The sequence below is a fragment of the Balaenoptera physalus genome, assembly GCF_965194825.1.
Source record: "Balaenoptera physalus genome assembly, chromosome: 4".
Lineage (NCBI taxonomy): Eukaryota > Metazoa > Chordata > Mammalia > Artiodactyla > Balaenopteridae > Balaenoptera > Balaenoptera physalus.
In genome coordinates, this window is record NC_138891.1 from 74,782,708 (window position 1) to 74,800,050 (window position 17,343).

The 17,343-nt window shown below is 50.7% G+C and overlaps 1 protein-coding gene across 3 annotated transcripts in view; it reads left to right on the forward strand.

The window, feature by feature from the left end:
- The window catches only part of MUC4 (mucin 4, cell surface associated), a 54,034-nt gene that overhangs the window by 21,705 nt on the left and 14,986 nt on the right, over positions 1 to 17,343 (forward strand). Inside the window, exons 2-11 of one of the 3 annotated variants that reach the window (XM_082458493.1) lie at positions 7,471 to 7,566; positions 7,711 to 7,839; positions 8,175 to 8,327; positions 9,665 to 9,798; positions 10,547 to 10,711; positions 11,461 to 11,616; positions 12,733 to 12,863; positions 14,329 to 14,417; positions 16,163 to 16,342; positions 16,526 to 16,651. In XM_082458493.1, coding sequence (XP_082314619.1) covers positions 7,471 to 7,566; positions 7,711 to 7,839; positions 8,175 to 8,327; positions 9,665 to 9,798; positions 10,547 to 10,711; positions 11,461 to 11,616; positions 12,733 to 12,863; positions 14,329 to 14,417; positions 16,163 to 16,342; positions 16,526 to 16,651 — 1,359 coding nt within the window. The remainder of the gene's footprint in view (positions 1 to 7,470; positions 7,567 to 7,710; positions 7,840 to 8,174; positions 8,328 to 9,664; positions 9,799 to 10,546; positions 10,712 to 11,460; positions 11,617 to 12,732; positions 12,864 to 14,328; positions 14,418 to 16,162; positions 16,343 to 16,525; positions 16,652 to 17,343) is intronic. The other 2 variants (XM_082458495.1, XM_082458494.1) reach the window with 2 other exon arrangements.

Genomic DNA, 17,343 nt, shown 5'->3' on the forward strand with positions numbered 1-17,343 from the left:
CAGAAGGCACTCCCCAGGAGACATCCTCTTCAGGTGAAACACCCACTTCATCCCCAGCCAGTGTGAGCCACACACCTGCAACAACATCAGGAATGTTGACCACACCAACCTCAACAGACAGAAATTTCTCCCCATCTAGTCGAAGCAACACATCTCCTACAACATCAGAGGTGATGACATCACCAGCTTCAACAGACACCAGTGTAGAAAGCACAAGGCAAACCTCACCAGCTGTAACAAGAAATATCACTCCAGTAGCCTCGATAGTCTCAATGACAACTGGACTAGGGGAACAATCAACCTTACCCTCTTCCACCACTTCTACTGAGGAAACATCAGCATCTTCTCAGGACCACCCGACTCTCAGCATGGAAACCACCAGAGAAACTCAAAGCACCACCATCACAGATGTGACCACATCAACTCCCTCATCATCCCCAAGTGGACACACTCTTACAGAAGGCACTCCCCAGGAGACATCCTCTTCAGGTGAAACACCCACTTCATTCCCAGCCGGTGTGAGCCACACACCTGCAACAACATCAGAAATGTTGATCACACCAACCTCAACAGACAGAAATTTCTCCCCATGTAGTGGAAGCAACACATCTCCTACAACATCAGAGGTGATGACATCACCAGCTTCAACAGACACCAGTGTAGAAAGCAAAAGGCAAACCTCACCAGCTGTAACAAGAAATATCACTACAGTAGCCTCGATAGTCTCAATGACAAATGGACTACGGGAACAATCAACCTTACCCTCTTCCACCACTTCTACTGAGGTAACATCAGCATCTTCTCAGGACCACCCGACTCTCAGCATGGAAACCACCAGAGAAACTGAAAGCACCACCATCACAGATGTGACCACATCAACTCCCTCATCATCCCCAAGTGGACACACTCTTACAGAAGGCACTCCCCAGGAGACATCCTCTTCAGGTGAAACACCCACTTTATCCCCAGCCAGTGTGAGCCACACACCTGTGACAACATCAGAAATGTTGACCACACCAACCTCAACAGACAGAAATTTCTCCCCATCTAGTGGAAGCAACACATCCCCTATAACATCAGAGGTGATGACATCACCAGCTTCAACAGACACCAGTGTAGAAAGCACAAGGCAAACCTCACCAGCTGTAACAAGAAATATCACTCCAGTAGCCTCGATAGTCTCAATGACAACTGGACTAGGGGAACAATCAACCTTACCCTCTTCCACCACTTCTACTGAGGAAACATCAGCATCTTCTCAGGACCACCAGACTCTCAGCATGGAAACCACCAGAGAAACTCAAAGCACCACCATCACAGTTGTGACCACATCAACTCCCTCATCATCCCCAAGTGGACACACTCTTACAGAAGGCACTCCCCAGGAGACATCCTCTTCAGGTGAAACACCCACTTCATCCCCAGCCAGTGTGAGCCGCACACCTGCGACAACATCAGAGATGATGACATCACCAGCTACAACAGACACCAGTGTAGAAAGCACAAGGCAAATCTCACCAGCTGTAACAAGAAATATCACTCCAGTAGCCTCGATAGTCTCAAAGACAACTGGACTAGGGGAACAATCAACCTTACCCTCTTCCACCACTTCTACTGAGGAAACATCAGCATCTTCTCAGGACCACCAGACTCTCAGCATGGAAACTACCAGAGAAACTCAAAGCACCACCATCACAGATGTGACCACATCAACTCCCTTATCATCCCCAAGTGGACACACTCTTTCAGAAGGCAATCCCCGGGAGACATCCTCTTCAGGTGAAACACCCACTTCATCCCCAGCCGTTGTGAGCCACACACCTGCAACAACATCAGAAATGTTGACCACACCAACCTCAACAGACAGAAATTTCTCCCCATCTAGTGGAAGCAACACATCTCCTACAACATCAGAGAGGATGACATCACCAGCTTCAACAGACACCAGTGTAGAAAGCACAAGAGACACATCACCAAGTGTAACAAAAAATATCACTCCACTGACCTCAACAGTCTCAAACACAACCGGACTAGGGGAACAATCAACGTTACCCTCTTCCACCACTTCTACTGAGGAAACATCAGCATCTTCTCAGGACCACCCGACTCTCAGCATGGAAACCACCAGAGAAACTCAAAGCACCACCATCATAGATGTGACCACATCAAATCCCTCATCATCCCCAAGTGGACACACTCTTACAGAAGGCACTCCCCAGGAGACATCCTCTTCAGGTGAAACACCCACTTCATCCCCAGCCGGTGTGAGCCACACACCTGCAACAACATCAGAAATGTTGACCACACCAACCTCAACAGACAGAAATTTCTCCCCATCTAGTGGAAGCAACACATCTCCTACAACATCAGAGGTGATGACATCACCAGCTTCAACAGACACCAGTGTAGAAAGCACAAGGCAAACCTCACCAGCTGTAACAAGAAATATCACTCCAGTAGCCTCGATAGTCTCAATGACAACTGGACTAGGGGAACAATCAACCTTACCCTCTTCCACCACTTCTACTGAGGAAACATCAGCATCTTCTCAGGACCACCCGACTCTCAGCATGGAAACCACCAGAGAAACTCAAAGCACCACCATCACAGATGTGACCACATCAACTCCCTCATCATCCCCAAGTGGGCACACTCTTACAGAAGGCACTCCCCAGGAGACATCCTCTTCAGGTGAAACACCCACTTCATTCCCAGCCGGTGTGAGCCACACACCTGCAACAACATCAGAAATGTTGATCACACCAACCTCAACAGACAGAAATTTCTCCCCATCTACTGGAAACAACACATCTCCTACAACATCAGAGGTGATGACATCACCAGCTTCAACAGACACCAGTGTAGAAAGCAAAAGGCAAACCTCACCAGCTGTAACAAGAAATATCACTACAGTAGCCTCGATAGTCTCAATGACAAATGGACTACGGGAACAATCAACCTTACCCTCTTCCACCACTTCTACTGAGGTAACATCAGCATCTTCTCAGGACCACCCGACTCTCAGCATGGAAACCACCAGAGAAACTGAAAGCACCACCATCACAGATGTGACCACATCAACTCCCTCATCATCCCCAAGTGGACACACTCTTACAGAAGGCACTCCCCAGGAGACATCCTCTTCAGGTGAAACACCCACTTTATCCCCAGCCAGTGTGAGCCACACACCTGTGACAACATCAGAAATGTTGACCACACCAACCTCAACAGACAGAAATTTCTCCCCATCTAGTGGAAGCAACACATCCCCTATAACATCAGAGGTGATGACATCACCAGCTTCAACAGACACCAGTGTAGAAAGCACAAGGCAAACCTCACCAGCTGTAACAAGAAATATCACTCCAGTAGCCTCGATAGTCTCAATGACAACTGGACTAGGGGAACAATCAACCTTACCCTCTTCCACCACTTCTACTGAGGAAACATCAGCATCTTCTCAGGACCACCAGACTCTCAGCATGGAAACCACCAGAGAAACTCAAAGCACCACCATCACAGTTGTGACCACATCAACTCCCTCATCATCCCCAAGTGGACACACTCTTACAGAAGGCACTCCCCAGGAGACATCCTCTTCAGGTGAAACACCCACTTCATCCCCAGCCAGTGTGAGCCGCACACCTGCGACAACATCAGAGATGATGACATCACCAGCTACAACAGACACCAGTGTAGAAAGCACAAGGCAAATCTCACCAGCTGTAACAAGAAATATCACTCCAGTAGCCTCGATAGTCTCAAAGACAACTGGACTAGGGGAACAATCAACCTTACCCTCTTCCACCACTTCTACTGAGGAAACATCAGCATCTTCTCAGGACCACCAGACTCTCAGCATGGAAACCACCAGAGAAACTCAAAGCACCACCATCACAGATGTGACCACATCAACTCCCTTATCATCCCCAAGTGGACACACTCTTTCAGAAGGCAATCCCCGGGAGACATCCTCTTCAGGTGAAACACCCACTTCATCCCCAGTCGTTGTGAGCCACACACCTGCAACAACATCAGAAATGTTGACCACACCAACCTCAACAGACAGAAATTTCTCCCCATCTAGTGGAAGCAACACATCTCCTACAACATCAGAGAGGATGACATCACCAGCTTCAACAGACACCAGTGTAGAAAGCACAAGAGACACATCACCAAGTGTAACAAAAAATATCACTCCACTGACCTCAACAGTCTCAAACACAACCGGACTAGGGGAACAATCAACGTTACCCTCTTCCACCACTTCTACTGAGGAAACATCAGCATCTTCTCAGGACCACCCGACTCTCAGCATGGAAACCACCAGAGAAACTCAAAGCACCACCATCACAGATGTGACCACATCAACTCCCTCATCATCCCCAAGTGGACACACTCTTACAGAAGGCACTCCCCAGGAGACATCCTCTTCAGGTGAAACACCCACTTCATCCCCAGCCGGTGTGAGCCACACACCTGCAACAACATCAGGAATGTTGACCACACCAACCTCAACAGACAGAAATTTCTCCCCATCTAGTCGAAGCAACACATCTCCTACAACATCAGAGGTGATGACATCACCAGCTTCAACAGACACCAGTGTAGAAAGCACAAGGCAAACCTCACCAGCTGTAACAAGAAATATCACTCCAGTAGCCTCGATAGTCTCAATGACAACTGGACTAGGGGAACAATCAACCTTACCCTCTTCCACCACTTCTACTGAGGAAACATCAGCATCTTCTCAGGACCACCAGACTCTCAGCATGGAAACCACCAGAGAAACTCAAAGCACCACCATCACAGATGTGACCACATCAACTCCCTTATCATCCCCAAGTGGACACACTCTTTCAGAAGGCAATCCCCGGGAGACATCCTCTTCAGGTGAAACACCCACTTCATCCCCAGTCGTTGTGAGCCACACACCTGCAACAACATCAGAAATGTTGACCACACCAACCTCAACAGACAGAAATTTCTCCCCATCTAGTGGAAGCAACACATCTCCTACAACATCAGAGAGGATGACATCACCAGCTTCAACAGACACCAGTGTAGAAAGCACAAGAGACACATCACCAAGTGTAACAAAAAATATCACTCCACTGACCTCAACAGTCTCAAACACAACCGGACTAGGGGAACAATCAACGTTACCCTCTTCCACCACTTCTACTGAGGAAACATCAGCATCTTCTCAGGACCACCCGACTCTCAGCATGGAAACCACCAGAGAAACTCAAAGCACCACCATCATAGATGTGACCACATCAAATCCCTCATCATCCCCAAGTGGACACACTCTTACAGAAGGCACTCCCCAGGAGACATCCTCTTCAGGTGAAACACCCACTTCATCCCCAGCCGGTGTGAGCCACACACCTGCAACAACATCAGAAATGTTGATCACACCAACCTCAACAGACAGAAATTTCTCCCCATCTAGTGGAAGCAACACATCTCCTACAACATCAGAGGTGATGACATCACCAGCTACAACAGACACCAGTGTAGAAAGCACAAGGCAAATCTCACCAGCTGTAACAAGAAATATCACTCCAGTAGCCTCGATAGTCTCAAAGACAACTGGACTAGGGGAACAATCAACCTTACCCTCTTCCACCACTTCTACTGCGGAAACATCAGCATCTTCTCAGGACCACCCGACTCTCAGCATGGAAACCACCAGAGAAACTGAAAGCACCACCATCACAGATGTGACCACATCAACTCCCTCATCATCCCCAAGTGGACACACTCTTACAGAAGGCACTCCCCAGGAGACATCCTCTTCAGGTGAAACACCCACTTTATCCCCAGCCAGTGTGAGCCGCACACCTGTGACAACATCAGAAATGTTGACCACACCAACCTCAACAGACAGAAATTTCTCCCCATCTAGTGGAAGCAACACATCCCCTATAACATCAGAGGTGATGACATCACCAGCTTCAACAGACACCAGTGTAGAAAGCACAAGGCAAACCTCACCAGCTGTAACAAGAAATATCACTCCAGTAGCCTCGATAGTCTCAATGACAACTGGACTAGGGGAACAATCAACCTTACCCTCTTCCACCACTTCTACTGCGGAAACATCAGCATCTTCTCAGGACCACCAGACTCTCAGCATGGAAAACACCAGAGAAACTCAAAGCACCACCATCACAGTTGTGACCACATCAACTCCCTCATCATCCCCAAGTGGACACACTCTTACAGAAGGCACTCCCCAGGAGACATCCTCTTCAGGTGAAACACCCACTTCATCCCCAGCCAGTGTGAGCCGCACACCTGCGACAACATCAGAGATGATGACATCACCAGCTACAACAGACACCAGTGTAGAAAGCACAAGGCAAATCTCACCAGCTGTAACAAGAAATATCACTCCAGTAGCCTCGATAGTCTCAAAGACAACTGGACTAGGGGAACAATCAACCTTACCCTCTTCCACCACTTCTACTGAGGAAACATCAGCATCTTCTCAGGACCACCAGACTCTCAGCATGGAAACCACCAGAGAAACTCAAAGCACCACCATCACAGATGTGACCACATCAACTCCCTTATCATCCCCAAGTGGACACACTCTTTCAGAAGGCAATCCCCGGGAGACATCCTCTTCAGGTGAAACACCCACTTCATCCCCAGTCGTTGTGAGCCACACACCTGCAACAACATCAGAAATGTTGACCACACCAACCTCAACAGACAGAAATTTCTCCCCATCTAGTGGAAGCAACACATCTCCTAACACATCAGAGAGGATGACATCACCAGCTTCAACAGACACCAGTGTAGAAAGCACAAGAGACACATCACCAAGTGTAACAAAAAATATCACTCCAGTGACCTCAACAGTCTCAAACACAACCGGACTAGGAGAACAATCAACGTTACCCTTTTCCACCACTTCTACTGAGGAAACATCAGCATCTTCTCATGACCACCAGACTCTCAGCATGGAAACCACCAGAGAAACTCAAAGCACCACCATCACAGATGTGACCACATCAACTCCTTCATCATCCCCAAGTGGACACACTCTTACACAAGGCACTCCCCGGGAGACATCCTCTTCAGGTGAAACACCCACTTCATCCCCAGCCGGTGTGAGCCACACACCTGCAACAACATCAGAAATGTTGACAACACCAACCTCAACAGATAGAAATTTCTCCCCATCTAGTGGAAGCAACACATCTCCTACAACATCAGTCATGGCAACATGGCAGTCAGTAGCACAATCAACTCCACTCTCTACCAGTTCTTCAACTCCAGAAACATCTACAGTTTTTCACACCCACCAGAGCAATAACTCCTTGACAAATACCACACAAGTCCCTACTTCCTTAGTGGGCGAGTCAAGCACACCCACGTCTGAGCATCTTGCAACAGTTCAGAAAATAGCCTCTACTATGCATCCTATTACAAAGCCAACAGATATGGTTTCTACAGGTAATCATAACAGTGTAGCTGGATCCACACCGACTTCACCATTTCCACTGACAAGCTACCTTTCGATCAAGACCACTCCTGATACTTCTTCAGCATGTAAGTATTCTAAGAGTCCATTGCTTACTCCACAGCCATCCACAGACTATTCTTTCTCTGACTCTACTTCTGGTAATATGGGCACAGCTCAGACCATATCGAGTTTCTATACTTCAACCGGTAATTCTTCATTCTCTCAATCAGCCCCTTGCCCTGCAGTCACCTGGAGCTCCACCACCCTATTCACAGGTCACCCCACTCATCTGTCTGTTACCAGCACTTCTCCACCATCCACAGCATCCTTAAGCTCCTCCGTGAAGACTGAGACATCAGGTAGGTGGGGACTCCGGGGTCTTGGTCTCTTACAGTGGCCCAACTGGCTCAGCTCAGCCTCAAGGAGTGCTTGAGAGAGGAAGGTGAGTTAACACTGACAGGCTGGAGGTCAGGTCCACGAGAAGATGGAGTCAGGGGCGGGTATGGTGGGTGACAGGCTCATCAGCCCTTCTACCCCAGGAGATAACTGCTTTTCTGCAGGGAGTGATTTGGGTGTGACCAGAAGACAGACAGGTTTCTAGCTGTCTCTCCCAGCTCCTAAAGTCTCTGACTCTCTTTAACTCTGCTATTTTCTCTGTAAAACCCACTCCAGTCTTCTTTCCCTGCCTGCCCAGGAACAATCGTAACCTCACAGAAGACAGACAGTGGGAGAAGCACAGCAACATCTCTACCCTTAACAACCTCCCAGACCCTTACCACGTCCACTGCTGGCACTTCCAGAGGCACCCACTCAACAGCTGCCCCAGTCCCTATCAAGCCCGAGAAAGGCGAGTGATTCCATAGAGCTGGAGCCTCTCCACCCTGGGAGGGAGAGGATGGAGTTAGATGTGGAGGTTGTAGCTGTGGCAGCTGGATTGGATCTACCAGCGAGGTCCCTCGTGGGTCATTGGGGGAACCAGCTCTGTGGATCTCTCCACTGCCCCACCTGGGCCATTGGAAGTCCAGCTGTTCTCCATACCCCCTTGATAGGGGTGGGTAACTGAGTGCTTAGTCTCAGCCTGCTTGCTCATAGACTGTTGTTTTGAATCAGAAGGGCCTTACAGGGACAATGCAAGAGCATCAGAGTTGGGTGCTGAGGGCTGGCTTTGCACACGGTGCTGCGCTAGGAGCTGGAGATACAGAAATGATCAAGGCGCTGTTTAGCAAGAGACAGAGCTGCTGCCTCAGTAGGTGCCATTAGAATAAGCCCAGGATATTAGGTGCGCACACTGGAAGGCCCGATGGAATGTCAGGGGTGGGGGTGGGGTCAAGGTGAAGAGGAGGCTTCCTGGAAAGAGTGAATAGGAGCTGGGGTAGCGGAAGTACCCCAGGCAGGCAGGAGGTCCTGAACAGCTGCAATAAAGGCATGGACAGGAAAAGCAGTCCTAGTGTTGCAGGGGGAGGAGATCCGTAAAGAATTCGGGGTTACCAGAATTGAGGGGAAGGGTGTTGAGAAGCAAGGCTGTCATGTGAGGGAATCTTGTAGAGAGGCACCAGGGAGGACGTGGCGTGATTTACATTTATGAACCGTTCCATGGTGGCTGGGGTGCGAGATAAATTTGCAGGAGGCCAGGAGATCAGTGTAGAGACTGCTGCGGTATTCCAAGCAACACCAGGTGAGGGCTGCCAGTATGGAAAGGAGGAGGCCCATTTGAGAAACGTTTAGGACAAGGTTTCTCAAATTGGAGCCCAAGGACCTCCATGGGGGATCTGATGACAAATTCTACAGGGATTTTAAGTTTATCTAGAGAAATACCATCTTAGGGAACAAGTCTCATTCTGTGAAATGATCTTTCAATTACTCATCTTCACTACATTGGAGGAATTTTGTCTTTTCACCCTTAAAAGAATTTTGAGTACCATAACTGGTACAGAATAATTTGTTGGTATTCTGACAGCAGAATCTGTTTTTCTTCAAACTGGGGAAGGCTGAGCGTACCATTTCAGGGGTAAAATGAGGAGATGGGTTGAATGCAAGTCGACAGAGGAGTCCTTGATGGTTCCCACTTAGGGGAACAGGGGACAAGGGTGGAGGAGCAGCTTGGGGACACTCTTGGGGGCCCCTACCAGCCCTAATGACATCAGGGCCCATGAGAACTTCCTGCTCCTCTTTGTACCGGCCCAGGCGTTTCCCTCTTCCCCTACGGGCTGCGTGCCAGAGACCAGGAGTTTGTCAAGAGGACCGTGGACTTCACCTCGCCACTCTTCAAACCCCAGATTGGCTTCCCCCTCGGCTCCTCTCTCCGGGATTCCCTCTACGTGAGTCCCCGACTGCAGCCCAAAGGGCAGGACCCATGACCTGCATTCTGTGGGCCTTGCTTCTCCCTCCAAGCCTCAGAGACATCCCTGTGACCATGACCAACCATGACCATGACCGAGCAGGAGAATGGTAGCAACGCTCGTCAGGCACCTACTGTGTCCCTGCCGCTAGCTCAGTTTGCATGCACCGTCTTTAATGATAGAGCACCAGCTGAGGAAAACAGGGAGCTAGGCAAGGCCTCCCCACCCAGGTGGACAGAAGTGTTGTCACCTCAGTAGAGAGGTGCCGGGGCCCAGTAAGCTCTCCACCGTTTTCACGGGCCCTTTTATTGCGTAGGAAGCTCTGCTTGGGAAAATTGACTCTTTGATGCTGTTCACATTTTCTATAATTATTTCCTGGTTCCCTGGTCCAAGTATTGATACTTCATGTCTACCGGAGGAGAGCTGAATGGCAGTCGTGGCCCTCAGTGACGGGGCTGAGTCAGGACACACTGTGAAAGGGTCTGCCACTGAAGCAGGACAAAACCTACCACCTTAGGAAGGTCTTAGGATGTGAGGAATGGCCTAAGGATGAAGAGTATCTGTGGGAGAACTATGTACAGGGCCTCTCCCAGCAGGCAGGGAGATGGATGAGACCTTCCAGAGGTTGTTGAAATCTCTGAAGTTCTACCCTCACGCATCCCAGGAGCTGACCCAAGGCTGGGATGCTCCCTCCCTGAATGCTAACCAGAAGAACCTTTGTGCTCAGTTCACAGATAATGGCCAGATCATTTTTCCGGAATCAGAGTACCAGATTTTCTCCTACCCCAACCCTCCCCTTAGAGGCTTTACAGCCTGGGATCCTGTGGCCCTGGTGGCTCCATTCTGGGACGATGCTGATTTCTCCAACAGCCGGGGAACCATATTTTACCAGGTGGGCCTTTCAAAGCTCAGCACTCAGGGTCCTGCAGCAGCCAAGGAGAGACAAAGGGCTGTGTGGAGGGCCTTGAAAGTGTTCCAGCTGTCAGAGCCCGGGCTCAGTGTGGGCAGGGACTGAAGCTTAAATATGAGGGCGGGAAGGAAGCAGACTAGGATACAACCACAGGAAGACTGCAGGCGACAGAGATGGGGTACAGCGGTCCATGGTTTGATTTTAGAATGAGGTTGTAGGGGTCCATCCTAACGAGGCTGAATCAAGCAGGGACCCTGCGTGTGCTCCCGGATGGGGTTTATGATTCCAATCAGTGGGAGCTACCAGCGCAATGAAAGCTACCGCAGGCGAATGTGGATCGTGCCCCTGCCACGGACAAGGCACTGTAGAAGGTCCAAAGGTGAAGAAATACGTGCCTGTCTTCAAGGAGCCTTCAGCTGGACATAGGGCAGTACAAATGGGCACAGGCGGTTGCACAGTCGGAGCCAGTTTATGCTAAGAGGTGCACAAGTTCAAGTCCAGAAGACTTGGGTTTCTGGGCCTCGACTCTCCACTCCACACACCCCAGGTTTCCCTGTGGCCCGAATTTGGATCTATCTTAAGGTCACAGGCACTAACTGTGAAAATGTAGGCCTGGGAGAGGGAAGGATGGGAGACACAGGTGGACTAAAGTGAGCAGAAAGTGGGGGGTCCCTCAGGAGTATTGAGCTGGGACCCTCATTTCCTTGTCCGTATCTGCCTTCTTTTCCTAGGAATACGAGACTCTCTATGATGAATACAACCTGCTAGTGAGGGAGGTGGAGTCTTGGATTAAAATGTTAACGAACACCCGGAACTACAAAGCCAGGTGGACGCTAAAGGTCACGTGGTTCCATGCCCCCGCCTATCCTGCCTGGGGGACCATCGGGGTGAGTGGACCAATGGGCACTTCCCTGTGAACCACCTGGAAGTCAGACATCCTGGAATCCTAGGCAGAGCCCACTCTTCTAAACTCCCCTCTGACTCAAGGACGGATGGCGGATTATAGCACTCCCCTCCCGGCCCACCTCCCCGCCTCCCCATCCCCCGTCCCTCCACCTCCAACGCCCCCCCACCCCCGTCCTGTTTCCTGAGCACTTACCATGTGCCAGGTGTGCCTCAGGGCTTCGCTTACATGACATCACACCAGCCCAGAGCACTGGGTATTAGGAGTTGAAACATGGGACGTGAAATTTCTGTTAGTCAGAAGTGGCTGCCTATTGGCAATTTTATATGGCTCAACCTAATATTATTATCCACGTATTAGAGATGAGGAAGATGCTGGCTAGAGAGGTTAAGCAGCTTGCTCATGGTCACCCAGCTAGCAAATGACAAAGCCAGGCCTGGAACTGAGGTTTTTCTGACTCCGCACTCTGGCTCTCAACCGAAATGCATCCACTGGAAGGGGGCACACCACAGGCTCTCCTTAATCTTCTCTCTGGGGCCTCACCGCTCGGACAGTCACAAAGTTATTCCTCGTGTCTGGTCTAAAAAGTCACTCACTTCTTCATTGGCTCAACAAGTTCATTGCTTACCTACTTTGTACAAGCCCAGTGCTTGACACCCACCTTCAGAGAACCTCCAGTCTCACCTGCGTGGTCCTCCACGCTATTTAGGGTGAGGGGACGTTGGGACAATATCCTTAAATATCCCAGAGGAAGTTCCTCAGGCCTCTCCCAGCTCTCGAGTGTCTTGGCTAACCTCTCAGGTTGCTGAAGCTTTCTCATACAGACCCTCTTCTAACTGGATTCTAACCCAGAGTCCTTTACCTTCCCTCCCTGGAAAGAAGTCACAAAGAAGGCAAATCCACCATGGCAGGTGCTTTGACAGTTAGGGTGAAATCTCTGCATAATTCCAAACTTGCTTATATTTTAAGCCCATGCCTTTCCTCTGGGTAGGCCAGGAAAAGGTGACGTGGGTGTCGGGTGGCGGGGGAGTGGGATGGGTGGTGGGACATCCCAGATCTCTCACAGGCATCCCTGTGTCTGTCTCCTGCCAACCCCCAGACCAGCACCTACCAGGCCATCCTTTCCACAGATGGGAGCAGGTCCTACGCCTTGTTTCTCTACCAAAGCGGCGGTATGCAGTGGGATGTGACCCGGCGCCCAGGCAACCCCGTCCTGATGGGCTTCTCCAGGTAGGACAGGGAGGGGCTGTCAGCACTGAGCAGATAACTGGAGCCCTGCAGAGCCGGGCTTGTGCTGCACACACACTCCATGCCCCCAGGACAAGGCAGGATTCCTCCTTGCCAATGCTTCTGACTCACACGGACTCCAGTTCCCACTTCTTGCTGTTTCAGATTAAAAGATCCCTATTCACCCTGCCATTCTCTCCCCTACCCCAATCCCCGTGCACAGTGATAATAATTCCCAGAGTTTTGACTTCTAGGATTTCCACTGACATTAGCTGTCCTCTCTTGACTTCTCAAATAACATCACAATAAGAGCCAACATTTATTACACCAAGTACTTAATAGGCATTATTTCATTTGACTATCACAACAACCTCGTGAAGGAGATACTATTTACTACCCATTCTGCAGGTAAGGAAACTGAGGTACAAATAGACAAGTCATTGCCCAGAGTCACAGAGCTGGGAAGTGGCAAAGCAGGAAGTTGAGTCCAAAATAGAATGCTGAAATCTGCCTTCCTGACTTCTGATGGGCTGAGAATTAACCTCTCGCCCAGGGGCACCAACAGCTTGTGTGGGGTCAGTGGCAAAGATGGAGAGCAGAGAGATGGATGGCGCGTGGATGCGGGCGTGGGTTCCCAAGTGTGGAGGTGGCTCATTCTCTGACACAACAGTTCTGAACCATGGTGTGTGTGCAATCAGTTGTGAAGGTCACATGTAATTTGTTACTGGTAATTGCTGCAAGGGTTTTTCTCCGAGAGTGTGTTCAGGATCGCCCCTACAATTACATTGCTTTCACTTGCTTTTTGATGTGCCCTGGAGGAGAAAGTAGCAGAATTATCCAACTTAGCTAGGAATTTCACACCTTTCTGAGTGCACCCATGGAAGGTGTCACGCCCATGTGCCTCATCTGTCCTGTGTCAAAGGGGAGAAAGGATCCGGAGTCGCTGCTCTGAGGCGTGCACCCAGAGAGGCTGCGGGTTCTGCTCCAGGGTTCCCTCCTTCCTGGAGCAGCGCTTAAACACCACCCCGGGGTGTGGGGAGAGGGGCGGAGCAGGTCCTCCTAACTCAGAGACTGCTCCTAACCCTCACAACCAACCGTCCCCTACAGCGCCCCCTGCCAACCCCTAGTTGAAGGGAAACTAACAGGAAGGAGGCCTGAGCTGTTTCTTTCACACCCCTGTCTCAGGACCAGTTTCCTGCACTTCTCCATCTGATGTGGAATAAATTAGGGCCTCCTACCCCTGCCCCATCCGCCTCCTTCCCGCTCCTGCTTAGCGCTGGGAGTCAGTGATTCTGGCTGCCTGGCTGCCCAACTGACTGAATAGCTGACTGACCAGCTGATAACTAATGACTGGCCGGACCGAGTGGGTGACTGGCTGACTGACCGGCCGGATGAATGAGTAACTTGCCTACTGAGGGGAAAGAGTCTGTGTGTGACAGAGGCCAGAGATTCTTTCCTTTGCCTGCAGTGGAGATGGGTATTTCAAAAACAGCCCATTGACATTCCAGCCAGTGTGGGAGAAGTATCGTCCAGACCAATTCCTGGATTCCAACTCAGGTAAAAGCGCCACCTTATCACACTGGAGGGACTCAAGTCCTCTTCTGTCTCGCACTCCGTGTGCCATGACAGTCCTAGAGGGGCAGCTCCCTTGTATCTCCACCGTCCCAAAGGGTGTTTCCAGCACAATCTGACCTCCCACAGGTGGAATCCAGACTTGGCTCTGCCCAGGGAGCAGCGTACCTCCTGCACCCTCATGTAGTACAGAGTCTTCTCCCTGGAATGAGCCAAACCCAGGAGGGCTATGAGAGGGGGCCCAGATCCTGGAAGTGAGGACGGGGGTACAGCAGGAGGTGGGGGACATGAATGAGCAGTTAGGACAATTCTCCAAGTGTCCTGTCCCAGAGCTGGAGTGAGAACCCAGATGAGATCCCTTAATGGATCTACCAAAAAGGAGTTCCAGGGGATCTGACATCTATTCAGTCATCATTTATTGAGTACCTGCTGTGTGCTGGACACAGTGCTAAGAGCCAGAAGTATGAAAAAAATAAAGACCAACTCTGTTGGTCTCAGAGAGCTCTCACTCTGGTAAGAAGGCCGGTACTTTAGGTCCCATGGGCCTCCTCCATGACTTGTACTGTCTGGTGGCCCCAAAGGGAAAGAAATTACAGTTTCCAAAATGTGACAGAACAAAAGATATTTTAGCATTAGAAATTAGCCATGTAAACTGTGAAGCATAAATCCAGTTCTATTTGTTCTGTGGCAAGAAATTCTGGTAAACAGAAGCTGAGTCAAATCATGAGTGCCATCTTGTGGAGAAAGCTGTCCTATCAGATTAAGTCCCTTCTATCCAGATGCATCTGCTTGTGATGTAGGGGGTACAATGTGATAGTGCGTGTGTGTGTTTTGGGGGAGAGTATCTGGTGTGTTTCCCTTGATACCAGGCCATTGTGGAGAAGATACACGAACAGGTAATTATAAACAATGATTATTCTTTTCAAAACCTTATCAAACTGTAGTTATCTTGATAATTTCTTCTTTTGTGTGGGAACAGGATCAAAATCTAATACATTATGTCCTATTGCATTTTTTTGTACTCTGGAGCCCCATTTCTCACTCATGCAGCTGGGGTGGGTGGTAAGTAACTTACAGTTAATTAAAGGTCTATTTAAAGTTCAAACCCCCTTCAGGATTTCTTCTCCCAATTACTTCTCGTTTCCAAGGATGGCATCTGGGCACAGAGGAAGCTTCCTCAGCCTCGTATTGTTGGCGCAAGCGTCTGCTTCACGTGCCAGCTTCCCTGTGGCTCCCCAGCTGGCCCCTGAGCGTCAGCCTCCATCCTGGCTGCTTTGGCCACTGGCATGTCTGTGCAAGTGTCTGAGCATGTGGCTGGTGGCTGGTGGCATCACTCACTGAGATATAGGGTGCATGAGGAGAAACTGGTTTGGGGGGATTGGCAGGTATTGGAACTTAGAGTAGCAGACATGAGGGTAGAGAATGGGGTGGACTGAAGCCCAGGGCCAGGGTTTGGCTCTGAGTTGGGTATAGGTGAGGTCTCCCTGCCCAGCACTTGTCCCAGGGTTTCACCCTAAGATCCAAGCTTTGGGATTTTGAACGTCACATCAAAGGGGCCTTTGGGGAGGAATCCCTGCCAGTCTCAGTTGGGTTCCTCCCTGGAAGAGCTGTCCAGAGTTGGGGGAGTGACATACAGAGGGAGCATTTATGAGTTTTGCATGTCCCTAAAGCTAAATCAGAGCTTGTGGCCCCAGGCCCTGGGATAACCCCTTCTTCCTCTGCTCCCCCAGGCCTCCGAGGGCTGCAAATCTACAAGCTACACAAAGAAGAAAAGCCCAACTACCGTCTCCAGTGCCTGCAGTGGTTGAAGAGACAGTCTCAGTGGCCCAGCTGGGGCTGGAACCAGATCTCCTGCCCGTGTTCCTGGAGGCAGGGACTATGGGACTTGAGATTCCAGCCCATCAACATAGGTGACACCTCCTTCCTGTCTCTCGAGGCATCCCCAGTGTCCCCCACAAGCCCACTCCCTCCCTCTGGCCATGCCTGACCTTTCCCTTCTGGGGCACCCTCAGTTCCTCCCTGGAAGCACCCCGACCCCACTGCCGCCACCACCACGGGCATCCTGGGCCTGAGTATGTCTGGGCTTGTTGCAGCCTGGTCGGGCCTTGGCAGCAGGCAGCTGTGCAGCTTCTCCTCCTGGCGAGGGGGCGTGTGCTGCAGCTACGGACCCTGGGGAGAGCTTCTCCAAGGCTGGAGAGTGCAGAGTCCTTGGCAGTTCGGTAAGTGTGTCCATGGAAAACTCAACCCCGCCTTTTCTGGAGCTTTCTGTTCTTCACTGTCAGAGACCAGCTTGGGCTCCATGTCAGCAGTGGGACCCACAGAATGAAGCCTCTTGTCCCCATTTCCTCCCAGCTACTTCCCCTCAATTTCCTGATCTTGTAACATTAGGAAGTTTCCGACATCCCTTCCAGCTGGCATCCTAGGGATTTCTGACTGAGTTCCTCTTGCCCCATCTCCACTTGGCCCATAGCCCCAGCCCAGAGTAGGGACATCTTTCTAGGGAAGGGGAGGGGCCTGGTCTGACCCAGATTAGCAGGCTGTCTGGGGGAAGATGTGGAGTCATTTCCCGCAGAGACCTTCCAAAGGAGCTAGAGAGGACAGGGTTGGGGGCCCAGGGTAAGCATGTGCTCCCCACCTCCTCCCTGCAACCTCAGCAGCCTCCTTAGTCCCCAGACGACCAGCCACAGCCTCCCACTCCCAGCGTTTGGAGAGCGGTGGGACTCAGACCACCCCCTCCAAGACAGGAAGGACCCTGCGCCTGCCCACCAGGGGGCTTTGCTCCACGTGGCTCTGACAAGCCCACAAGGGAGATAGTAACTGGTCAATGGCCTAAGGTCATTAAGCAGGGTGGGATCTGAACTCATGTGGGCCTGATTTGCCAACCATGCCCTTGCCGCCCGCATCATCCTGC